Here is a 26,726-nt window from a genome sequence, read left to right on the forward strand (position 1 = left end):
TATTAAAAAGACAACCAACCAAGCTATGTAAATAGGTGAATTACATGGTATGTGGTTACTATTCTGTAAAGTTGTTTAAAAAGCCAATAAAAGATTTAAATATATAACTGATGCAAAAATCAGTGTTATGTAGAGTAAAAGGCATATTGTATGTGAAAGAGCAAATAAATGGTAAGTCTATATTTTCTAATATGCTTTGTATAATCAAAGTAATTTTTTATAATTCTTATAATACACATTTGGTAAACGTGGAAGTCTTGCCTCCCTAAGTATTGTAAACTGGCCCACTGCTTTTGTTTTTAACGAACACTTGTCATTTTTTTCTTATGCTACAGAGCTGCTTCTAGGTAAAAATGTGACAGTATGGAAGAGGAAGCTTGTAAAACTTGGTCTTACATCCCTCTGCATTCTTCCTTGCCTTGTGTAGCCCAAGACTGTTTTACTCTCCTTTTAGTGTCTCTAGCCCTGTTTTAATAGAATTCAAAATCTCTTCCCCGCTCTGCTGATTTCCATTCCACCCATAAATTTCCATTTCCTCAGTGGGTCCTTATTTAAGGTAAACAGTTTGCTGCATTCATTTATAAAGCCATACATCTCTGATATTTGCGTTTTAAAAGATTATAGAATAGGGATTAGCAGATGTTTTCTATGAAGAACCAGCTATAATTATTGCCATTGCAGCTACTCAACCTTGCTGTTGTGGGGTGAAATCAGCCACAGACACAGTGTGAATGATTGACTGAGGCCTGATTTGAACCTAAGCAAATCAGATTGAAACTCCAATACTTTGGCCACCTGATGCGAAGAGCTGACTTAGAAAAGACCCTGATGCTGGGAAAGATTGAGGGCAGAAGGAGAAGGGGACGACAGAGGATGAGATGATTGGATGGCATCATCAACTCGATGGACATGGGTTTGGGTGGACTCTGGGAGTTGGTGATGGACAGGGAGGCCTGGCGTGCTGCGGTTCATGGGGTTGCAGAGAGTCGGACACGACTGAGCGACTGAACTGAACTGAAATCAGATTGAGCCATAGTTTGTCAACCCATGTTATTGAATTCTAAATGGAATGAAGAAATTCAAGGGCAAAAAATTTAGGCAGATATGTCCTGTGCTTCTACCATTAGTGAAAATGATTTCATTTCTTTACGTTTTATCTTTCTTCCAAGGTTATCTGAGGAACAGGTCAGAACCTAGGTACTTTTGAAAGTTTTCCAAGGTTTAATTAGAAAATACCAGGCTTTACATGACCACTGAAAACGGTGTAGAATGAGAGTTGAGGTTATTACTAAGGTTAGGTTAGTGTATGTGCATATCAAGATAAATGTATTTGTCTACAGATGCATATGTTACATATGTGTGTGTGCAGGCGGTTTTTTACTGTATTTACTGTGGGATACATTTGGATAGTCTCTAAAATATTCCTAACAAATTTATTGAATATGAATGTGAAAGACACATGAATTAAACTAGGAAAAAGTCAATATTGCATTATTTGACCCTACTAAAGTAGATAAAGACAAATGAGTATCAGTGTGGTTAGCATCTGCTTCTGTAGTATTATGGATTGATTGAGATGTTTTACTTAAAACTGATGTTTGTGTAGCTTTGTCAGCATGTGATACTTGTTCATGTATAAAAGAAATTTAATACTGAAACAACGGCATTGTTTTTAGTTCTGTGGCAAGTATGTTGTCAATCATAAAATTGTATTTCAACTAATATTTCCAAGCAACAGTAGTGAGAAGATTTGCATTTGCCATATCAGTGTTTTGCAAATTACTGGATAATCCAAAATGACCATCAGTCATTTAATGGCTTTCTCAGGAAAATAAAATATTTTCTCAGAAAATTAACTAGGGAGTCCAGACCACTCGAGAAAACAAAATGGCATATTTTACCCCCAAATGTTTTCTTTTTCTTGGAAACTTTGTCATTTCATTATATGTCTTGAACAGGTATTTTGGATGACTTTGACTTTATTAAACAAACCTGTGTGTCAAATTTTTGTTTTTCTTGGTCAAGATTTAAATATTTTGTCTCTGCTATTAAATTAGAGCCAGTCCAGAGGATAAATCAGTTAAATAAAGCATTGCCCCTTCCCTCAATAAAAATAATTACATTGCACACTCATTCTACCTCTTTCCTCCTTCTCACTCCATCCTGATAGTTATCATTCATTTATTCCAGCAAATAGTTGAGTAACTGTTACATGCCAGGCAGTTGCTTTAGGCACTGGGAACAAAACAGTGATCCAAACAACCTTTGCCCTTATAGAGTTATGTTTTAGAGTGAGGAGAGGGCAATAAACAATTGATTATTGCTTAATATAAAAGTTATGTCATATGTTAGAAGATAGTTGTTGAAATAATGCTAACCTGTTATCTAATGTTAATACTGTCCTGTTATTTTCTCTTTCAATTTATAGTTCCAATGACAGGATTCACACAGAGAGCAACCATTGACCCAGAGCTGAATGAAATACATGTCTTATCTGGACTTAGCAAAGACAAGGAAAAGAGGGAAGAGAATGTCAGAAATTCATTCTGGATTTATGATATTGTAAGAAATAGTTGGTAAGTAGCTCTTGTCTGTGTTGTAATCCCTATGTAACATTTCTTTGAAGTTGAGGTTGTTGGTTTATTCCGAAGAGGGAAGTAGAAGGCTTACTTTAATTTGTGATGTCATACATTTTAATATAAATATTAGGGTTTGGAAGAGTCATTATTGGTGCCCATGTTTACAATGATGTTCAGCAATGGATTTTACCTCTGAATTTTTCAGTTAGTAGATACCTCCTGGTCTGAGCATCAAGAGAATTATATTTTAGACTAGCTTTTGCTACCATGTAGATGGGTAAGCTTGAGAACAATGTATTTTTAATGTTCCCAGTCCTTTCGTAGTTTTTATGAAATGAAGCAGTTTGACTAGAGCAAGATTGTGGAAAGGGGGGTATTATTATTTAGCATATTCAAACATAGGACCCTTTTGTCACAGTGCACCTCACAGAACTGCTATACATTTTTCTTTGAAAAACACTGACCTAGAGGACCCATTTCTAATATTCTGTAGTACTACCTAAGTGAATATTCTCCAGTACAGAGGAACTTCCATTCAGTGATGGAGGGTGATGCTCAGCAGCTAAGGGATTTGTTATCGTCTAAATAGGACATTTGTTTATAGTAAGAATGAAAGCAATCTGTTGTGAGTTTTTATTGTGAATAGATAAATATGATATCATCTCTTTCAGCCTTTGGTTTAAACTTTCATATATGCTGATCCTGTTTCATAACATGAAGTAGGTTGTTCTTAAATGAGATTTTTGATGGACATTAAAGAACTTCAGAACTCAGTTCTAACCAATTCAGATTCTTTTATATGAGAGTGACCAGAACTTTAAGATTTGATGTGAACAAATTTGTAATTTTTTGTTGGTAATTAGACATTGCACTAGTCTGTTTGCTACAATTATATTAACCTTATGTGTACTGCTAATTTTCTAGGATAGAATGCCTTAAAAGCAATGTCTTGCAGGTCTTGTGTCTATAAGAATGATCAAGCTGCAAAGGATAATCCAAGTAAAAGTCTTCAGGAGGAAGAACCATGTCCAAGATTTGCCCATCAGCTTGTATATGATGAATTACACAAGGTATCCTAATTATATTGACCGGTAAACTTTCTATGATGTACAATCAGAAAGAATCTCACAATAACTGTTTCTGATTATTTTCAGTAGATCTGAATAAAAATAACCAACATTTACTAGAATATGTAGCAGAGATGTCATTTCTCCCTGAAATTCCTTAAAAGAATAAACATTTTTGCATAATCCATAATTCCTGGCACATTTCTTATGAAAATGGCCAGTAGCCATTGCTTCTTAGCTGCATAGATCTGATATATAGCATGGCCTATTGTTTCTATAATATGAATATTCAAGTAGAAGATACAGTTTTCAGCACTTGTATACCTTTTTACATGATATGAAAAGGTATATATAACTTCCTGATTTTAGATTTTCCTGTTGTGTAAGAAATCTTTATTTTTCCTATGATTGACATATCTGTTCCATCAGCCTTGTGAAAATAGTCCTGAATTCTGAAGTTTTAGTGTCACTAAGTGTTCAGTGTGGTTTCTTTAGGTATTTCTCCCTTAAACTTTACATATAGTTTAATGATTGGACTCAGATATGTAGTAAGTTACTGACAGAACCATATTCTTTCTGTTAAATTCTCAATCATTTGAGATCTTTAAGTAAATGATACCATTCGAAAACTAAAACCCCTTTCTCTGAGAGTCTCCCAAAGTGAAGGATAAATTAATTCCCATCTATAGGATAGAAATATCTCTGTTGTATAACACTGCTGATTATAAATGTTTCAAAATATCAAAAAATGCTTTACCACTTGAGTACAGAATATTACTAAACCTTTAATAGTGTCATTATGTCATTATTGCATTCCTTTCACATTTCTTATTTGGTATTGTCCGGGGAGTGTGTAATTTCCTCAGTTCTGTCTTGCAACAGCAAAAATTTGAAGTGGCAGACCAGTGTTACAGCTTGGTTACAGCTCAGTTTTATTTGGCAAGCAAGGGAAAATATATCCTCTGGCAGTGAGGGCAGACCAACCCAAAAGAAGCGTGAGGCTCAATTTTGACTCCTCTTTTTATGTTTTTCTCCTCCCCCTGAGCCTGCCCTATGTAAATTGGGCTAGCCAAGAGGGCTGTTTGCTTCACCTGAGGTTCTCACTCCAGTCCTTGGAACTTCCTTTGTTCTGTTTTTGTGGGCTTTTTCCTTTCTTTGTCTTTTAGCCACTGCTATATTGGACTCCTGTTTCCTATTCTAACTACCTAACAGTATTAATTGAATGATAGAATAATATTTTAAAAGTTATTTCACAAATCATACATCCCATTTAATATTCAACATTAAGGCTCATATTCAATTATATTCATATTGAAACATATTCAACAAAAGTAAGATGCTAAAATTTTTAAAACTTTCTAGTTACTGTTGACCTTCAGTGATTCAACTTGTGGGTCAGTTTTTTAAAAGATATTTTTTATTACAATCGACACTTGATTAACTTGATAATCCCCATTATTTGTTGCCTAAGCAAACTCTGTGTCTTAGAATAGTTTCTTACTACCATTGCTTTATTTTTATGTCTTCCGTTTTCAGTGTAACTGTGGTAATGCAACTTATTTTAACATGAAATGTAATTTAAGAAAGTAATCACAGTACTTTAAAGTAAAATGGAAGCTTAAGAAAAATCAGAGGAAGCCTTTGGTAGACATGCAGGAATGTTTTAGTTTTTTTGTATGAGTAAAGCTAAACAAGTTACTTGTTATACACTACTACCAAAATGAAGAAATTTTACTACAACTTTCTTGAGTATGCATGCATTTAAAAAAATCTGGTTTGCTTTATTTATTATAGGTTCATTATTTATTTGGTGGGAATCCAGGAAAATCATGCTCCCCAAAGATGAGATTAGATGACTTCTGGTCACTGAAATTGTGTAGGCCTTCAAAAGATTACTTACTGCGGCATTGCAAGTACCTCATAAGAAAACACAGGTATAAAAATAATTCACTAAAAACTTTTATTTAGCATTATCGGCTATTGTTGATATTACCTAAGCTTTGGAGATGTGACTTTATCTTTGGAAATTTAGGGACACGACAATGTAAATACTGTGAAGATCATGACTTTTGTAAATGCCCTGTTACTCTCCTTATTTTTTCTTTCTTTTTCAAAGAAAGGTACAAGGTGAAAATAGATCTTGATGCTAAAAGTTATTAAAGATAAGCAAGGATATATTGCAGCTGTCAAAATAATGGAAAAAGTTTCTATGAACGTGATGAACCTACCTTCAAGTAACTCAAGGCCTAACCCACTACAAATTATATCATTTCTAGAATTATTGGCATTTGACTGACCTATTGTTGATTGTCTTAACAGTGAATATGATGATATAGTTGACTAAATAATCTCTTTATACTTTGATGTTTCAGAATACAATTTAAAATATTACAGTTTTGCATCATTACTTTTGCAATCTAATTGCAAAATCATGTAATCAAACATTTTCATATATATCTCCTCAGTCTTGTTTGCTTTTTAGCCTTAGCAAATGATAAGCTACTGAAAAATGTAGAAAAATACATCTATTCCTTTGGTTGCTAATAGTGTTAGATTATAATTAAAATTTACAGTTTGGGGGGGCGAGACAGCTTTTAATGATGATAATAGATACCATTTATGAACAATTTTTGTATGCTAAATCCTGCATGTTATTTGCACAATAAGTCAGGGGAGAAGTTACTGTTACAGTGACTCTTTCTGTAAAAGAAGAAATGGAGCCAGTTTCATCTAAGGCCATTCCACCGTGAGTGACACGGGTTTGATCCTGAGCATTCTGACTCCAGAGTTTGCACCACTTCACCACCACCACCACTTCCACCTCATACACATATGTATATACACAGACATGCTAATGTATGTGTGTTTGTATGTTAATTATATAATTATGTATTGTATTTTATTAATATATAGAATACAATTAAAACCTCTGTGTAGGTATAAAAGTAGGTTTTTATTCCTTTATCATATCATGTTTACCTGTTATTTCTTACTCTGCTTTCACAAGTCGTGCTTAAGAAATAAATTGATAAGAGAAACTAGTTGCTTCTGTTGCTTTGTCATTACTATGAATAAGTAAGAGTATCTCCTATAGAATCTATAGGAGAAAGGGGCTGAATTGTCATGTTGGCTGGGTAGCAAGAGAGAAAGTCTGTCTTATTAGCAACATTTAAGCTTAAAGTAACCTCAGCTAATGTTATTTTGCATTGCTAAAATTTTGTTCCTTGGTATCTTAATGTTAAACTTTGTTTTTAAAGGGATAAGACAGGTTTGGGGAAATCATAGTGGGTTTTCTTTTTTTTTTTTTCTTCTTCCCTACTTCAGATACAACTATAGTTAGAATGTTGAGTTTGGTTTTTGGAAAAAATTTCCTGACCAAAAGCCCACTAGAGATTTAAAAGAATTGTTTAGTGCTATATATAAAGAATTGGAATTTACTTATAAATACTTCCCTCTGGCTTTTAATTAGAAAAATAATACGTGGTTAATAAAGGATAAAAAAGTCCTCTCTCTCTGCCATAGAGAATTGAATCATCCCTCGTCCCACCATTCAGAAATAATATTTTGGTTATGTATCCCTTGAACTATAGGTTCAAGGTTTATGAGAATCTGAAATACTTTGAAATATTATGGCATGTTTTAAGTTTTAGATACAAAGCATCATTGTTAGTGACTTGTGCTAGTAAATGCACAAAGTGAGGCATGAAAGTGAATAAGGAAACAAGTCAGTAACAAATTATTTAAATTTTTTAATTATATGATGAAAGACTAGCAAATCTTATGAGTGTGATTCATGAAATAAAGTGACTGAAATTGAAAGACTGTAAGTTTTGTGTGATTGAGCAAATAATAAGCCTTTGAAATTTGCTACTATTTAGTTAAAATATAAATATAAATAAAAAAATAAATATAAAATATAAATACAAATTTGGAGGGAGAGAAGTATGTTGATTGCCAAGAATGTGTCTTTGTTCTTAATGGTGCCACATGATACAGAAAATAAAGTGCCACTCTTCTGTAACATTCAAGTTTCCAAACATATGATTGGGGGATAGAAAGGGGCAAAAGAAAACCATTTTTGATAAGATTAGTCCCTTGTTCCTTTAGGTAGAGGGCACGGTTGTTGACTGAAATATAATTCTAGATGGCAGACATAAGTCCAGTAATAAAATTTTAGCAGACTAACCAAAAAAGCTTAGAAAAAGCACAACTTCCAGGAAGATGGATCCTTTTTGCTGGATTTATTTAATAGAACCATAGATATGTGTTGGTTAAGTTATCAGGTTATAAAGGATAAAGACGTATTTAGAATTTCTCACTGGAAAAGAATGAGTGTATCCAGAGAATTAAAGTACTTTCTTAGCACTTGAACAGTGAGGCCTGATGAAGAATTGTTTAAGATACTGAGACAATTCTGATTAGCTAGAAGCTACTGAAGTGTCTTTCCCTGTAATTGAGCCTTTCTCTTTCTGCTTCTTTCTGTCTGGTTTTCTTGTTCTACTTCCTGACTCTCTCTTCCCTTACGGCTTTGATAGGTAGCTAGGTAGGAAGGGAGAGAAGGACAGAAGGGAAGGAATCTACCATTTCATGTCTTCTACTTATTGCCTTCTGTGGTTTGTGTGTCTTTGTGTTCTTGTGTATCATTCAGTTTCTCTAAGAGATTATCTTCTTAGAAAAAGTTGCCTAGAGAGTGTATCCTGGAAAGAATTTTGCCAGGCCGCTTTATAAACGTCTCAACAAGCTCAAGATGACTGCTTTTGGTTCAGGTGCCAAAACTGATTCATTGTGGACAAGATGGTAGAGTAACATGACTAAAACTCTCATCTGAGGGTTGTAAGGCTGGCTGACAATCAGGGTACTATCTGGTATAGGAAAACTGTAATATTTTGCCAGTCTTTGCCCCTCCTTGCAGGTACCCTTTCACTGAGGTTAGTTCTAAACAGGAAATTGTTGATGCCATCAGCTGAACATTGTCATGAAAGACTCATTACTATTTTCCTTTTCCAAATGAAAGTTAATGTCTTTTCTTTCCTTTTGTATAATACTTTGAAAAGCATACCAATTTTTTGGAAATAAATCCATATATAATTCTATTACAAAAAGAATTATCATTATTTAAATATATATATAGTCGAAGCAGACTTTTAATTTAGGAGAACTCATTGTTTCCTTTCTGCTTTGGGATCAGAGAAACTTGAGTTTAATTCTATTTCTGCTGCTTACTAGGTTTTAGCGTGGCCAAATTCATTTACTAGGCAACAGTTCTTCATCTCTTTTGCTTTTTAAATGATCATCAACTTGTCATCGTAGGGGTTATGTGAGGATAAATGAAATGATATATATAATATGCTTGATACAGTGTCTAGCACAAACAATTGATAAATGGTTGATACAGTTGTTTTTGTTATTGTTATTACGGACTGCGATGTGGAAGTAGTCTCATTAAAAATATCTAATCATTAAAAGAAACTATAATCATTTTGGTTTCTGAAGTATCTGTTAAACACCTCCATTGGAAAGTATGTGACACAAATCTAGGAAAGTATTTTTATTTTATCCCTACTTATTTTTTTATGAAACACATTTAACTGTTTTGTAGTTCTGTTATAAAAAATATTTGATATATCCACTGTGTTAGTAGTTGACTTAATCTTAGCTTATAGTTTTAAGAAGAGGGTAGTGAGTGAGTGAAGTTGCTCAGTCGTGTCTGACTCTTTGCAACCCCATGGACTGTAGCCTACCAGGCTCCTCCGTCCATGGGATTTTCCAGGCAAGAATACTGGAGTGGGTTACCATTTCCTTCTCCAGGAGATCTTCCCGACCCAGGGATTGAACCCAGGTCTCCCACATTATAGGCAGATGCTTTACCATCTGAGCCACCAGGGAAGTCCCTAAGAAGAGGGTAAGAAATGCTCTTTTCTAGTCTCTAGCACCACAGCCTGGCATTACCATTGTTTCCAGAGGCTCCACATGTACACTATTGATATAAGTGGCAATATTCTTACTTCTGGATTCTTAAACACAGATTTTTTGGATATCCACAATGTCTTCTCAGATACAGAGTATTTCGCTCCAGATTTGAAAGACATTTCTGATGCTTTTTCATAACTCTGAAGCAATTACTATTCTTGTTTGCATTTTCTAGGTTTGAAGAAAAGGCCCAAATGGATCCCCTTAGTGCTCTGAAATATTTACAAAATGATCTTTATATAACTGTGGATCACTCAGACCCAGAAGAAACTAAAGAGGTAAAGGTGATAATAAACTTCAGAAATTGAACATTTTTTAAAAAGTCTTTTTAAATTACATTTGTTGACTTTGTTCTTGAGTGTTTAAAGGGAAGTGAGGAATATATGATAACACTAAATATCTTAAAAATGATATGGAGCAGATGAAATAGAAATTGAATAGACATATTTCTATTTAATAATGTAAGATTCAATTCAGACAGAAACCTGTGATACATTCAGAAAAGGATTCTCAGGTATGAAGTTGTAACTTAGACATTAGTGTTTGTATTGAGAAAGAAATAGAAAATTTTACTTCTACCATTGTTCCATGCTTCTTTTACTTAAGGGTTATGTAATGTTCAGTATAAACTTTTTCTATTGGTACTCCCTTAAAAGAATCCCTTAAAAGAAGAAGGAAAACTCTCCTTTAATATAAGAAGAGAGTGAAGAGGGGTTGGTGGGAATAACATCTTTGCTGGCTTGATACTTAGTTATATGAATGTTTTAGCACTACAGTTTTACCATAGGCCTCAAGCTTTGTTCATCAGTATCCCCTAAGCTTGAGAAATTAGTAACAAATCATTACTTTTCAGTTTTCTCTTTTGATATATAACATGGGATGGAAGCAACTGTTGGTAAGAATATTCTTAGGGTGTATCTGCTTATTCCCATTGTGTGAATATACCTGCCATGAGTTTCATGATCTTACTAAACGTTTCTTCCTGCTAACTTCTAAGACTCCTTTTGTCACTTCTTCCTTTCACCAGCTATTCTTGTTCATGCTTCATCTAACAACATCTGAACTTCAATCCATTTACCTTCTTTCTCAGAATTGGTGATTATATGTAGTTCCATTCCTTCATCTATTTCCCTGTTAGCTGTTGCAACGCTTTGGCTTTGTAATAGCAACATCACACAGTGTTTTTCTCTGTTCAGCATTGACAGAGATTTCAGATTTAATGTTGAATGACTTTCAGGCACCAGGTTCATTGTACTTTCAAGCAGAAGAGCCTGCATATTCTTGGCACCAAAACAAATAAATATTCTTTCATAGTTGCCTACGATGAAAATAAGCCCCAGTTCTCTTACTCAGTGTTGGTTACAGCCCTTCAGTAGGTGGAGGATCAGCAAAACACAATTTAAAACCCCCTGAAGAAAGATCATGACATCTATTCCCAACACTTCATAGCAAGTAGAAGGGGAAAAAGTGGAAGCAGTGACAGATTTTATTTTCTTGGGCTCCAAAGTCACTGCAGACAGTGACTGCTGCCATGAAATTAAAAGACGCTTACTCCTTGGAAGGAAAGCTATGGCCAACCTAGACAGGGTATTAAAAAGTAGAGACATCACTTTGCCAACAAAGGTCCATGTAGTCAAAGCTATGGTTTTTCCCTAGTCATGTCTGGTTATGAGAGTTGGACCATAAAGAAGGCTGAGTGCTGAAGAAATGATACTTTCAAATTGTGGTATTGGAGAAGACTCTTGAGAGTCCCTTAGATTGCACGGAGATCAAACCAGTCAATCCTAAGGGAAGTCAACCCAGAATATTCATTGGAAGGACTGATACTGAATCTGAAGCTCCAATAATTTGACCACTTGATGTGAAGCGGCAACTTATTGAAAAATCCCCTAGTGCTTGGAAAGATTGAAGGCAAAAGGAGAAGAGGGTGGCAGAGGATGAGATGGTTATATAGCATCACTGACTCAGTGGACTTGAATTGGAGCAAACTCTGGGAGATAGTGGAGGACAGGGAAGCCTGGTGTGCTGCAGTCTGTGAGGTTGCAAAGAGTCGGGCACAATTTAGCTACAACAACAATCATGATTTTGCCAAGTAGCAGAATATATTTAGATTAATCTGTTATGGATTATATTAAGCTGAAGATAGTTGCGAACAGTGTATTATTGTTCATTTTGTTAGACTTGTGCATTTGAGAGATAAGTGGATTTTCTTGTGTTTTCACCATAGTCTGTCTAAAATGGCTATAATCCGGGAACATTCATTTTTCTCTTATTTTTAAAAACCAAAACAAAATACTGTGAAGTAAATAATTTCAGCTGTGTGAGCTGCCAGCAGGCCAAAGAAAACAGACAGTTTGTTCTTAAAGCTAAGCTAATGGGAAAAACCAGGACAGAGAGGTATCTCAAGTTCAAATAGTCATATTAAGAATTTTGACGGTGAGTTTGTCTTTTCCTGAAGACTATCAAATTATGATTTTGTATGCCACAGACTTCTATTTCTTAAAAGCTTTGAGTTGTTGAGTAGAAGTTAGGAAAAAATGATGTTATTCTTGTTATTCATGTGTGTGTCAGCATCAGACTCACTTCAGAAATTTTTTCAAAACAATACCCACACTTGAAGATTTTTCTGTCTGCTCTTTTATAATGGAAAACTGAAAACACATCTAAAACATTGAGAATTGTTGGTCTGTAAGTTTATTATTTTGTTTAAAAATGTGTGGCCAGATTTTGTTTGGGGAAAGAAATTCCTTGGTGACAGCTCCAGTGTGTATATGTACTTAAAGTATTTGTTAGTGGGGCATATAGATCTTCGCTTTTCCTTGTAAGAAATCATTCCCCTTATTGAAAAAGGTCTATACTGCTGTTCATTTTCTGTAGTAGCTTGGTTTTGTTTCTGTGTATGTTTTACAAGATGTTAAATGATTTTATCAGCAATTGGCTTCCCTGATAGCTCAGTTAGTAAAGAATACTCCTGCAACGCAGGAGACCCCGGTTCAATTCCTGGGTTGGGAAGATCCACTGGAGAAGGGATAGGCTACCCACTCCAGTATTCTTGGGCTTCCCTGGTGGCTCAGCTGGTAAAGAATCCACCTGCAATGCAGGAGACCTGGGTTCAATCCCTGGGTTGGGAAGATCCCCTGGAGAAGGAAAAGGCTACCCACTCCAGTATTCTGGGCTAGAGAATTCCATGGACTGTATACTCCATGGGGTCACAAAGAGTTGGACATGACTGAGTGACTTTCACTTTGAAAAGTGGTTTTTAGATTTTTCTCCCCCTTTTTTGGGTCATCATTGTGCCTGTTAGTGGGGAAATGCTGGTAGACTGTCAACTATGTACCAAATAATGGTTCTTTGCTTTCTGCAGTCTCCAGAACGTGGGTTCTAAATTGGTGATGAGATTATAATAAAGTTTATGAAAATTATTTTTTTTCCTAGAAAAGGGCCAAGAAAAGGTTGCCTAAAACTGATTCTACCATTTTTAGAGAGAGTTCTATAATAAAGAAGGAACGAGAAAAACAAGTTTTCAGCCAGTTTTGCACATTTTGTATTAATTATCTTTCTACTGAGCTTCTGAAGTACTGGTGTCATTTATTTAACAGATGTGTAGAGTCTCTACAATATGCCAGGCATGAGAGATACACCAGTGAACCAAACGAGATACTTGGCCAGGAGATACTTACAAGCTAGTGGGGAGGAGCAATAAACATATTAAATAAACAAATATGGTGCATTAGAATTTGATACAGATTATAGCAAAGTTAAATAATTAAAAATATAAGGGGTAAGAATTGGACAGTTGTGGCTATTAAATAGAGTAATCATAGTAGACCTCATTTAGAAATCAGATGTGCACAAAAAGTTGAAGAATCATGAGGGAGTGATCTAAGATAATTTGGGGAAGGTAATTCCTAGCAAAAACAGGGTTAGAACAAAAGACCTTAGGATGAGAGTATTTGGCTTTGTTTAGAACATCAAGGAGACACCCCGTGTGGCTGGAATAGAGGGGAAAGGAGAGAGAGCGATTAGAGGTGAGGTCAGAGAGGTAAGATCAGTGATTGGCAGAACAGATTGTAAATAACTCTGTAAGTCATTGTTAGAACTTTGGTTTGTACTCTGAATAGGGAGCCAGATCGGGGTATTGTGCATGCAGAGGAGTGATATAATCTGCTTTATGTGTTAATTAGGTCACACTGATTACTGTATTGAAAATAGACTAAAAAGGAACACAGATGGAGGCAAAGAGAGCTCTGAGGGAGGTGTATAAATCTAAGCAAGGGGGATTGTTGATCAGACCAAAATAGTAGCAATAGAAATGATGAGTAAAATAGCTTTGACTCTCAATATATTTTAAAGGTGGAACCAACAGAATTTTATGATTGGGTATAGGGTTGAAAGAAATGACTCTAGAGTATTGAACCTGAAAAACTGAAGGATGGAGTTACTGTCAAATAAAATGAGAAGGCGGAGACTTCTGACTGGAATTGGGAGTTTAAATTTTCATATGTTCTGCCCGAGATGCCTATGAAATAGCCTACTTGAGATGTTGAAGTAATATTTGGATAGTCAAGTCTGGAGTTGCAGGAAGAGGTCTGACTTTATTCAGATTGTGTGCTACTACTTGGTACCTGTTGAAACTCTAGGCCAGTACATATCAGTGCAACTTATTTAATTGACTAGTGAAAAATAACAGTTTTCTCCCCACCCATCTTCATAGAGCCTATGAAGTTTATCTTTCATCTTTGAAATTAGAAAAGAGGAACAAATTAATCCCAAATAAGTATTTAGAATATAGGAAATTAGTAAAATGGGAAATAATAAAAATATTTTAAAAGTGAAAGGTTGGTTCTTTGAAAAAGTAACTAAAATTAGTCAATCTCTAGCAAGACTTATCAAGAAAAGAAATAATGAAAACATGGATTATCAACATCACAAATGAAAAGGGGAAATCATTACAAGCCTCCATACATTAAAAGTATATTACAGAAGTATTATGAACAACTTGTCAACAAATTCAACAACTTGATGAAATGAACAAATTTCTTGAAAGATACAACTTACAAAAACAAGAAGCACAAGAAGAATTAGAAAATCTTAAGGAACTCCATATCAATTAGAGGTTGAATTTGTAATTGCAAACTTTACAAAAGAGGAAGTGCTAGGGCTAAATGGTTATGTCAGTAAATTCTATCAACACTTTAAGGAAGAAAAAAAATGCCAATTTGGTATAGATTCTTAGATATCAGAAGAAGACAAAACAGTTTCTAAATCCTTTTATAAAGCAGCTTAACTCTTGTATGAAAACTCTAAAGAGACATTAGAAGCAAAGAAATATTACAGACCAATACCTCTTGTAAATGTAGATACAAAATTCTTAAGAATGTTTTAGCCACCTGCATCCAGCAATATGAAAAGGCTAATGCACAATGGCCAAGAGGGGGTTTATGCTAGAGTGAGTACAAGGTTGTTTTAACTTTTAAAAATCTATCACTGTATCTCACCACACTGGCAGAATGAAAGAGAAAACCCATAGATCATCTCAATAAGTGAAGAAAGCATCTGACAGAATGCAAAACCCATTTATTATAAAAATTCTTAAAATGGGAATTAAAAAAATATCGTAAGTCTCATAAAGGGCATCTATGAAAAGTATACAGCTAGTGCCATACTTCATTATAAAATGTTAAACCTTTTCCTTTAAGATTATGACAAGGAAAAGATGTCTGCTGTCAACACCTCTATTCAACATTGTGCCAGAAGTACTAGCTAGTGCAATAAGAAAAAGAAATAAACAGCATATAGATTTAAAAGGAGCAAGTAAAACCATTTGCAGCTTTAGATGACGTTATTGTGCACATAGAAAACATCATGCAATATACAAAAGATATACTAAGATAGCTGAATTCAACAAGGTTACAGAATACAAGGCCAATAGAATTAGAAAGCAGTTCCAGTTTTATACTAGCAATGAGCACTTAGAAAATGAAATTTTACTCTCTCTCTATTCTGCCTTTTGACTTTAGTTCCTCATTGCTTGTTTTCTCTCTGATCTATAAAAAAGAACCTGGCATCCAGACCCTGATAAAATGAGTATTTTGAGGTGCTAACCTGCTATCTTCTTGGTCAAATGGCTTTTCAAATAAAGTCATTTTCCTTGCTTCAAAAAAAAAAAGAAAGTGAAAATTTTAAACTTTTTATGTTAATATCAAAAATAAATATACAGAAGTTTGTTATTAAAAGAAAACAACACCTGAATAAATGGAGAAATAAGTCACATTTATGGTTTGAAAGACTGTAAAAGTGTTGCAATGCCCATACTCCCCAAATTGGTTTATAATTTAAGCCAATTTAAACTGCAGTTTCTGTCAGTATCCCAACTTATTCTAAAATTCAGTGGAAATGTGAAGACTGGACTAGCTAAAAGGATCTTGAAAAAAAAGTGGAGGTCTCATACTTATTAGCTGATTTCAGGACTCTGTATAGAGCCACAGTAATCACAGGGGTATGATATTGCCTTAAGGATAGACAAATAGATCAAAAGAACAGAATAGAATTCAGAAATAGATTCATACATATGCAGTCAGTTGACTTTTTTTTTTTAAACCAAAGCACCAAGTTCAATAGAGAAGAGAAAGTCTTTTTAACAAATGATGCTAAGTAGATGGATATCTCAACCCCTGTTTCACTCTTAACACAAAAATTAAAGATGGATTATGGATCTAAATATAAAATCCAAAATAGTCCCTCCACAGATTATCTTCACCACCTTGGGATAAGCAAAGCTTTCTTGGATATGACATGAAAGGCACTAATCATAAAGAGAAAACTTGATAAATTGGACTTCAACACAATTAAAATTTCTACTCATTAAAAGACGTTACCAAAAAAAATTTTTTTAAGAGAGAGAAGGGAATTCCCTGATGGTCCAGTGGTTGGGACTTCCCACTTTCACAGCAGAGGGCCTGAGTTCGATCCCTGGCTGAGGGAACTAAGATCCCAGAAGCTAAACAGTGCAGCAAAAAAAATAGACAAGGCACAAACCAGATAATATTTGTCGTAGATATGTCTGACAGAATACTGATACCCAAAGTATATGAAGAAGTTTCATGTATTTTTAACTCTTCCTTTTACACCCCTTTCCCCCCGCCCCCTGCCCAAGTCTTGCTTAGTTGCTTCTGGATTATTTTTTCAGTTTCTTAACATTCAAAGGATCATTAATTAGGTGAATGATACCTGAAATTTTAAAGTCCACAAGTGTGAGTGTGAAATTCATCGTGAAGAATCAGTGGCATCAGTGGCTCAAGCTTTGCAAAGTGTCAAGTAACTCTGTTGAGATTCTGTTTATTTGACCTTTAACTGATCTGCTTTCCAGGATCCTCAGTCAAGATAAATATAAATAGTTCTCCTAAATTTTTCTCTCATGTGCTTAGTTGTGTCCATCTTTGCAACCCCACGGACTGTAGCCTGCCAAGCTCCTCTGCCCATGGGGATTCTCCAGGCAAGAATACTGGAGTGAGTTGCCATGCCCTCCTCCAAGGGATTTTCCCAACCCAGGGATCAAACCCAAGTCTCCTACACTGCAGGCAGATTCTTTACCGTCTGAGACACTAGGGAAGCCTAAATTTTTCTTTACCAATTTGTTAAAGTACCAGTGATGCAATAGTTATGTCTTATTTTATTTTGTCATTGTTCAGCTACATTGTCTGATTTAAACTGACTGACTGACTAATCTGTGAATCTAATCAACACTTAACAACATCTTTTCACTTTGAGCCTTTAAAATTATATAATACTACAATTATACACACCATGGAATACCAGTCTAAATTGTAATTTAGGGATGGCTCATACATAATAACTGCTTTTTTCTCAGAGTTTGATTTACGCAGTAGAGGCATCAGGTGTTTTACTGTAGCGTGCATTTATTTTTGAAGTGAGAAATCATTCATATATACTAAAAGTTCAGTAACTGTATTTAGGGCATCAATCTCTCTATGATAGATTCCCAAATAAGTAATTTTCTTTTTCTTTTAATCAAAGTATAGTTGATTTATAATATTATATTAGTTTCAGATGTATAGCATAGTGATTCAGTATTTTTACAGATTATACTCCATTTAAATTTATTGTAAGATACTGGCTATATTCCCTGTACTGTATAATATATCTTTGTGTCTAGTTTGTTTATACATAGTAGTTTGTACTTCATTGTCTTACTGTTGTTTTGCTCCTACCCCTTTCCATGTTCCTATTGGTAACCACTATTTTGTTCTGTTTGTGGGCCTGTTTCTCTTTTGTTTTATTCATTCATTTATTTTTTAGTTTCTGTATGTAAATGGTGACATCCAATATTTATCGTTCTCTGTCTGACTCATTTCACTTAGCATAACACCCTCCAGATCCATCATGTTGTTGCAAATGGCAGAATTTCATTCTTTTTTATTGCTGAGTAGTATTCCAGTAGGTAGGGGGGTGTAGGTGTGGATGTGTGCATACATACCACATTTTTATCCATTCATCTATTGATGGACAGTTAGGTTACTTCCATATCAGGCTATTGTAAATAATAGTACTGTAAACATCAGAGTGTATATGTCTTTTCAAATTAATGTTTTCATTTTCTTTGGATATATGTACTCAGGAGTGAACTTGTTGGATCACATGGTAGTAGTAATTTTTTATTTCAGTTGACCTCTTGTTCCTTAGGAGCCTGGTGGGCTACAATCCAGGGGATTCCAACAGAATCAGACACGACTGAACACAGTACTAGGGACGAAATTGTTCCTTAACAAATACATACTTTAATATATTTTTAAAATAAAATAATTCCAGGACTTAGTCTAATATTTTGAAAAACGATAAGAGAGTTCAGTAAAAAAAATTAGCATGTTATTTAATCTAAATACGATGTTCTTCTTTCCACTATTTGATGAATCAGTTCAGTTCAGTCGCTCAGTCATGTCCAGCTCTTTGTGACCGCATAGACTGCAGCATGCCAGGCTTCCCTGTCCATCACCAATTCTCAGAGCTTACTCAAACTCATGTCCATTGAGTCGGTGGTTCTATCCAACAATCTAATCCTCTGTTGTCCCCTTCTCCTCCCGCATTCAATCTTTCTGTTTGGTGAGTAAACCTATGCAGTACATATGCAGAGACATCCAGTAATTAATAAATGGTTGAAATTATAGGAATTTTTTTCTCCAGTGTGCTTACCTAGCTTGGAGAAGGAAATGGCAACCCACTCCAGTATCCTTGCCTAGGAAGACCCATGGATGGAGGAGCCTGGCAGGCTACAGTCCATGGGTCGCAAAGAGTCAGACACGACTGAGTGACTGACACTACACTACCTAGCTAAGCTAATTTACTTTCTTTTTTCCCCACAGTTTCAGCTCCTAGCTTCAGCTCTATTTAAATCTGGTTCAGATTTCACAGCTCTAGGTAAGTATTGCAGTGTACTTTATCTGGCCATCTGCCCTAGCATTGGGGAGGTTTGATTTTGATTTCTTCAAAATGAAACATTAGATGAGATGTCATCCAAACAAATGAAACAGGTTTCAAGGTAACATGCAAAAATTCTTGATAACTGGCATCAGTTCCCAGTTCATGGGTCAGTTTGCAATTCCTATTACACCAGTCGCTGCATTATTATGCAAATAGATGGCACAGAAGTCTCCTCAAAATCATTTGTATAGCATTGTTTTGGAATGCAGACTGTATTACTGATATACTTACCATGAGTTAACATTTGTTGGTTGATGGGTTTTCCTGTCAGTTTGTTCTTTGTGAAATTGTGTGTGTGAAAGGTGTTGGGGTGAGCAATAAATGTTTGGGTGGGCAATAAATGTTTGGAAGTAGGGGGGTGAATTAACTCTTTCCTGAAAATGGGAATTTTTGTAAGTTGATATCTTTACAGTTCATGTGTTTCTCAAGCATCCCAGATACGGACATCAGTGTTCACTTATTAGTACTCTCATTTAGTATTAATGAATTATTAAATTAGTTAAACCAGATTGTAGTAATTGGGGAGTCTGTAGAAGTTCTAGAACTCAGAGCTTTAGTCAGGTGAACTTTCAAGGATCTTTGTGTTAGGATAAGTCATTATAGCTTCAGTTTTTCAACAAGATAGTAGCCTTTTGAAGTATGGGAATTTCCAGCTCTCCTCTTGTTATTATAAAATGCAGTCACACAGTGATTGCATACTAATTCCGTTGATGCTGGTGCTGTTTTATTTAGCCTTTAGAGTCAGGTAATAGTATCGAAATTTTCCCATATGTAATATAAATGCTTCTGGTTATCTTTGCAATTAAATACACTTTGGCTTAACTTCTTCACTGTTTGTCTCTTAAAGGTGAAACATACCTCAAAGGCAAAAACAAAAGCCAGAAACATATAATTCCCTGTTTTTCAGGGGGTTGGGAAATAATAGCAGTGTCTCTTGGGGTCTTGCCTCTTCTTTTTCCATAGCAAGTGATTGAGGCTTCTCTACTGGTCAAGGCAACTCTAGTCCTGAGTTCTAATTCCAGAATATGTAGGATTCCACCACAGGGCAAGAGGACTGCTATAAAACATAACTTCAGTAGGTTCTTCTAAAAATTAACATAATTGTTTACCACCATTCCACACACTGAAAGGCTTTTTAAAAAGGACTTCCCTGGAGGTCCAGTGGTTAAGAATCTGCTTTGCAGTGCAAGGGACATGGATTTGATCCCTGGTCCAGGAAGATTCCACATGCTGCGGGGCAGCTAAGCCCACGCATCACAAACACTGGGCCTGCACTCTCGAACCCTTGGTCTACAACAAGGGAAGCTGCCACAAGGAGAAGCCCGTGCACTGCAATGAAGAGTAGTCCTGGCTCGCCCCAACTAGAGAAAGCCCCCCCACACACAGCAACAAAGACCCAGAACAGCCATAAAGAAATGAACCAGTTTAAATTTTTTTTTTAAAAAAAAAGGTGTATTCAGGTTGTTAGGAATCTCAGCCTTGAGATGGAGTATAGTTATTGGCATTATTTTAGAAAGTTCATGCCCTTTTGAATTTTATCTTTTGAAATGGATTTAGTGATAGACAAACTGGGAGCCTGGCACATAGATACTCAGTTTGAGTGGATGTGTGCCTTGTTATGTGTGGATACTGCAGCCCAGAGCCATTGTTTTTATTTTAATGGTGGATAGCACTGAAATGTCTCTGGCTGACTTATATTTAGCCTTTAGAACAAGAATTTCTTGACAGTCATTTAAATATATTATACTGTTGTCAGCAAATATTTTATCTTTAGCTTAACTCTTTTCTTTGCTCTATTCACTGTCAGCTAACATATTTTGTCAGGAACAGTTTGTTTTACTTGGATTCTAAACAGACCTTAGGTACACTGAGATCAATACAGACACAACAGAAATAAATACAAAAAGGGAAATTTTCTGTGGTTTTGTTTCCTACCTTGTCTGAAGGGAAGCAGTGTAGTAGTTAAGAGGGAAGAGTGTAGTATAGTGGCTAAGGGTCAGAATCTAGGTTTAGATATCAGCTTTGCCACTTACTAATTTTAAAAGTGACTTTGAACAAGTCACTTTTCTAATCATTAATTTCTTCATCTCTAAGATGGAGGTAAGCAGAGTAGTGACCTCAGGTTGTTGAGAGAATTAAGTATTCTTGAAAACAGCAAAATGAAATGTTTAGTGAGTGTTCTGTTTAGAGTACCACTTCTGTTACCTGCCTTATAAATGTAAGCTTTGTAACATTGGTGAATTTGAATAAATTCAGGCTATATGCCAATTTTCATAAGGAGAAATTTGACATATTATTTGTTTTCAAAAGTCTTTTTCATAAGGTTTCATGCCTATTTAGAGTTCTTGGTTCTTCTTGTTCATTTTCTGTCTGATTGTTTTACCTTCTAGTGGGTTTTTTTTTAATGTATGGCTGTGTACACTTTTCATGTATAAATAACTATTTCATTTTCTAAATTATGTTCCCCCCAAAATTGGCTCAACTAAAATTTCTGACTTCCTTCAGAATTCATCCAGTTTATCTTAACCTCTCAGAATTAAACAGCATTTGCTAATGTTATTTGTAATTTTAAAACTTAGAAAGGTGGGAAAATGGTTTACAAACTGCTGGCATTGTCTTAGTTTTGAAAAATGACTGACTTTGGAGAAAAATAACCTTTGAGGATCTGTAGCTTAGGCTGTTGTGGCTATGGCTGTGGACACTGAAGCTTGACTTCTGACTTTTAGCTAATTTTAAAAGCATACTTTCAGCAAGGTATGTTTTAAGAACATGAAAGCCTTTTTGTCCTGTCACTACCATTTATGTAGTCATGTTGCTGTTGCTGAGTTTCCTGGTGACCCCCACATTTTAAAGGGTTTTTGTTTTTTTTTAATATTCAGGTTGTCTTTGAACAACTTCCCTCAGTCTCTGTCTCCTTCCTTCAAGTGTGACCGCTTGCATTTGGCAGATCTTTACACAGAGACATACAGATAGAGTTGATTCCCACAATTCACAGTAATATTCTATACAGTTACCTGTAACCCTGAATTTGGTTAATACTGACCCATTGCTCCTATGGAAAATACAGTTAGGGTGCTGCAAGCCTCTTGTCACAGAATTTTTTCAACTAATTAATCCATGATGTTGTTTTGTTACAGCAGGAACATACCTTACTTACATGTTTATATTGTCTGTTCATTAACATTGAACTCATGCCAGTAGCCCTGTAGCTCACCCTGAGCAAAGCTTATCTAATGTGTGTTTTCTTCATAAAGCACATCACAGCCTTCTTGCACTTAGGAACACTAGCCATCACTTCAGCACCACACTTGGGGGCCATTTTAAGCAGTGAAGTCACCAACAGAAAACACAAAATGTGAGGAACATGACACCAAGTAGATTGTGAAAAGAGCACTTGTTTATAGTCTGAGAGCTGAAACAAGTGGGCAGAGAACTAACTAGTTTGACCTCAGTTGAGAACGTATGTTTACATGTGGCAGCTGAGATTTTTTGCCTCTTGGTGCCTGTCTCTGATTGACCACAAAAGTGGCACAATACTGATTTAGGGATTACAAATTTAGCAGGTAGACAAATGCACAAATATGAAATCTGTGAATAATGAGGATCAACTGTATACGTGTATACACATACACAGATGTTTGGTTTTATGTGTTTTGGTTCTATTATTATGCAATATTAAAATGTGTATTCTCCACATAACTTTAAAATTTAACAATGTGGCTTGGAGATGCTTAGGTGAAACTATACTAGATTTATTGTATTTGTAAGTGATATACGATGTCCCATAATAGGGATCTATTAACTGTTTATTAACTAGATTTATTGTATTTGTAAGTGATACACGATGTCCCATAATAGGGATCTATTAACTGTTAATCTAATGATAGTGTAAATTTCACGTTCCTTATTGGTAAATGGTGAATAAAAATAAAAGATAGGTTTTCTATTTAATAAGTACTCAGTTACTTGATAAAAATAAATAAATGAGCTTTAGAGTTGGACAGACATGGGTTCACACTCCATTCTCTTTCCTCTCCAACTGTGATACGTTGTTGAATGACTGAATCTCTCTTAAGTGTCTCATCTGAAATTGGAGTTTATGGTAACTGCTTCATATGATTTTTGTGACAGTTAAATGTGGTCATACATGAAGAACCTAGCAGGTAGTAGGAAACTCAGTGTTTATTTCCTTCCCTCCTAAATCATTTGATCTCATGAAAACGATATTATAAGTACTACCACAGAATCAATGTCCTCTCAAAAATACAATGCACCACAACATTTTTTTATACCACAACATTTTTACAAGTAAAACAAAGGTGGTAAACGCCCTGAAGTTGAATGTGAACAGAAACAAACATGTTTATCAAATTTGTGACATAATCAGACAATGGGGGGAAAAGAGAATTAAATCTTTTTAAGTACAGCTTAAACTGTATACTCTCAGTGAAGTATATTCTAAAGATAGAAAAAGCAAGGAAATCTTGAATTTTGCTGGTACTGATTTGGGTATAGTAATTCTGGAACTTCTTTTGTGTGTGTTTTAGGTTGAGCAAATGAATAAATATGATGATATTGCTGAGAGAGATGGTTTCCCTAGTAGGAGAAAGGAGATATAAATATGGAATGAAATAAGGAGAGGAAGAATCCTGTGGGTTCCTTAAAAAATGAATTAGCAGTAAAAGCATGGACTAATAATTTTATTCTTTTTAAAAGAGATATGTGTATTATATGTGTGCATATATATATAGTCCTAGAAACAGCACCACTGATCTTGGTTTGTAAATATCATTTGCCACTAAAAGGAATTAGAGCTGTTAGGGAAAATGATAGATTCCAAAGCTGTGTAAAGATAAGCTTGGAGATCCTACTGTGCCAGAAAATGAGGAGGTACTCAAAAAGTAAGGGGGTAAGTCAGAAAGAGAAAAACAATTATCGTATGTTAATGCACATGTATGGAATCTTGAGAAGTAGTACTGATAAACCTATTTGCAGGGCAAGAATAGAGACGTAGATTTAGAGACCAGACCTGTGGACATGACACGAGAGGCTGGGATAAGTTGAGAGCATAGCATTGACGTATATGCAGCACAATGTGTGCAACAGCCAGCTAGTGGGAAGCTGCTGTCTGGCACGGGGAGCTCAGCTCGGTGCTCTGTGAGGACCCAGAGGGTGGGGTGGGCGTGGCGGTTCCCGCGGACGCATGCTCTTGTACGGCAGGAACCAACACAACATTGTAACGCAGTAACCCTCCAATTAAAAGTAAATTAAAAAAATTTAAAAATGTTGCTTCCATCCTCTGGAAGGACATTCTTCTGGACTATCTGAATTTTCACTCAGTTCTTTGAGACTTCTTCCAGCTCTCAGTGGCATGATTTTCTACTGCTTTCTAAAGACCCCTTTGATTTTGATTAGATTTTTATTATCAGAACAATTTTAGTGGTCAAAAGCATTAAGCATTAAAAAGAAAAGAGAAATGAAAATTCCTCAGTGGACCAGAAGAGGAAAATGCTTACAAGGAAAGGAAGAGAAATCAATATTAGTTACTAAAATACTAATCATCCTGCTGGGTGGTGTTCAGATAATTGCATTTAAGCTGCACTGTAAAGGTTATGACATAAACAGGATTATCACAGATTTGTAGCTGAGGAAACAGTTGTAGAAAGGCTGCTTACCGTACGTAAGATCATACCATTGCTGTGTCGCAGAACTGGAATAGAGCCCATCGCTCTCTAGTTTCAAAGCCTGATTTGGTTTTGATTTTTCCATTATACATTGCTGCTTTTGTCAGCTAGCTTTACTGTTACGTGTAGAGCATTAAACACAGTGGATGAGTTTCTTTGTTCTCTCTCTTTCACCAGGCTTTTCGGACGTGGATCACACCTATGCTCAAAGAACTCAGCTCTTTGACACCTTAGTGAATTTCTTTCCTGACAGCATGACTCCTCCCAAAGGCAACCTGGTGGACCTCATCACACTGTGACTGAAGAGTCCCTGGACAGAACTGGAGCACAGGAGTCTGCTTTTGGTATTCTGGATTTCAGCTCTGTTGGCTGACAGTTAGGCTACAGTGACTGAGGACTGTACCAGAGCTTTGAAGGGATCTTTGCTGTCACAAGTTTTAACCCTCTTCCTTCACACCTGACCTTGACCCCGTCGTCCTCATCCCATTCCTAAATTAGGCTAATAAAGTGAAATTGGTATATACTTTCCATTAAATATATATTTTTTCTTACTTTAACTTTTAAGAATTCATGAGTATAAAAAAAAATAATCAGGCAGTATACCCTTTTCTGATTTTTATTTCATTTTTATAAAATTGGGACAAGTAAGCCCTGTTCACGGACTCAGTGCTACAAGGATTGGGATTTTGTTGTTGGCTTGTTTTGGCCTTTCTTTCTTTTTCTTTTCTTCCCATTTCACTTTACCTTACATCACCCCAGCTGCTTGTAAGTGATTTATATCATCTGTTACCTCTTCACTTCATTCTTAACAGTATATAGTTCTGTAGGGCAGTTGCTGTATGTTTAAGTGATATATGTGTCTTTGTTGACTAGAGTCTTGTATTACATTAAACAGTAGGAGGGACAGAGGGCTCCTTGTCATAGAACTAAAAGGTAAAACCTGAGATTGATCCACACACTTATCTGAGATTGGTATATAGTATTCTTATAATGATATATTTTGTAGTGGTTATTATAAAACTTTGAGTCACAGAAACCTTAAACCAAGGAGAGAATATACTTCAGAACCTTTAAGAGCCATTCTCAAAATTACCAGCAGGAGGATTCTGGTTGCAACTGATAGGTTCATTGATACTGTTGTAGTAATTCTGGAAGACAACAACTCCTTCCCCTGGCAGAGCTGTTCAGGGCCAGGGCTTCAGTTTCTTCCTGTATGCTGTCAATTTTTTCCTATAAATGCTGTCTCTTTGTAGCGTTTCCATTTGGGAGAATGGGTTCCACGGCTGCTTTATTTCCATACACATTAGCTCCCTACGTCTGCTTCTGTATACTGATATTTTAAAGAATAATGGTTTGTAGTTCAGTGGAATACAGCTGACAGGCATTTCATATAACACATAGACCAGGCTTCTTTTAATGGAGAAAAAGAAAAATATTGGTGCAAATATTTTTTAATTTAACTAGAAGAAAGGCAGTTCTACTGTTCCTTTTGTTGTGAAGATTGGAGGCATGTATTCCATGAAATGCTGTGGAATGCAGCATAGGAAAGTTATACCTGGCCAAGAAGTATGCTGTATGCTACTGATACCCATCACACTTAAAGCAGACCAAGTATAATAAATGTCTACCAGTCCAGTGGCTCTTCCAAGTGAATGCCTTCCGAGAATTTAGTGCATCCCAAGTAGCAAGGTTAGGGCTCACCAAAGAAAGAAGAAATTGATTTGCACTTTCGAAAAGTCTCATGTATAGGAATGAGACTTTGAGATCCCTCTTCAGTTAGTCATTATTGCGTGGTTTCTCATCTTTTGGAGATGGATAGAAATATATCTCTCCTACTACTAGCCTTGAATCTTGGGGTCCTTGGCTTTCCAAGCATTCCAAAGCAATCAGTAGTGATTTATAAAACAATTAGATTTATGAAAGATACA

The 26,726-nt window shown here is 35.6% G+C and overlaps 1 protein-coding gene across 5 annotated transcripts in view; it reads left to right on the forward strand.

Moving 5' to 3' along the window:
• The window catches only part of MKLN1 (muskelin 1), a 383,297-nt gene extending 357,964 nt beyond the window's left edge, over positions 1-25,333 (forward strand). For all 5 annotated transcript variants that reach the window (XM_043872031.1, XM_043872033.1, XM_043872030.1 and 2 more), the window contains 6 exons: positions 2,429-2,576; positions 3,535-3,649; positions 5,441-5,580; positions 9,792-9,894; positions 18,997-19,051; positions 24,976-25,333. In XM_043872031.1, coding sequence (XP_043727966.1) covers positions 2,429-2,576; positions 3,535-3,649; positions 5,441-5,580; positions 9,792-9,894; positions 18,997-19,051; positions 24,976-25,097 — 683 coding nt within the window. In that variant the 3' untranslated portion in view covers positions 25,098-25,333. The remainder of the gene's footprint in view (positions 1-2,428; positions 2,577-3,534; positions 3,650-5,440; positions 5,581-9,791; positions 9,895-18,996; positions 19,052-24,975) is intronic.
• The last annotated feature ends 1,393 nt before the right edge of the window (positions 25,334-26,726 follow it).

Source organism: Cervus elaphus, chromosome 18, assembly GCF_910594005.1.
Source record: "Cervus elaphus chromosome 18, mCerEla1.1, whole genome shotgun sequence".
Taxonomy (NCBI): Eukaryota; Metazoa; Chordata; class Mammalia; order Artiodactyla; family Cervidae; genus Cervus; species Cervus elaphus.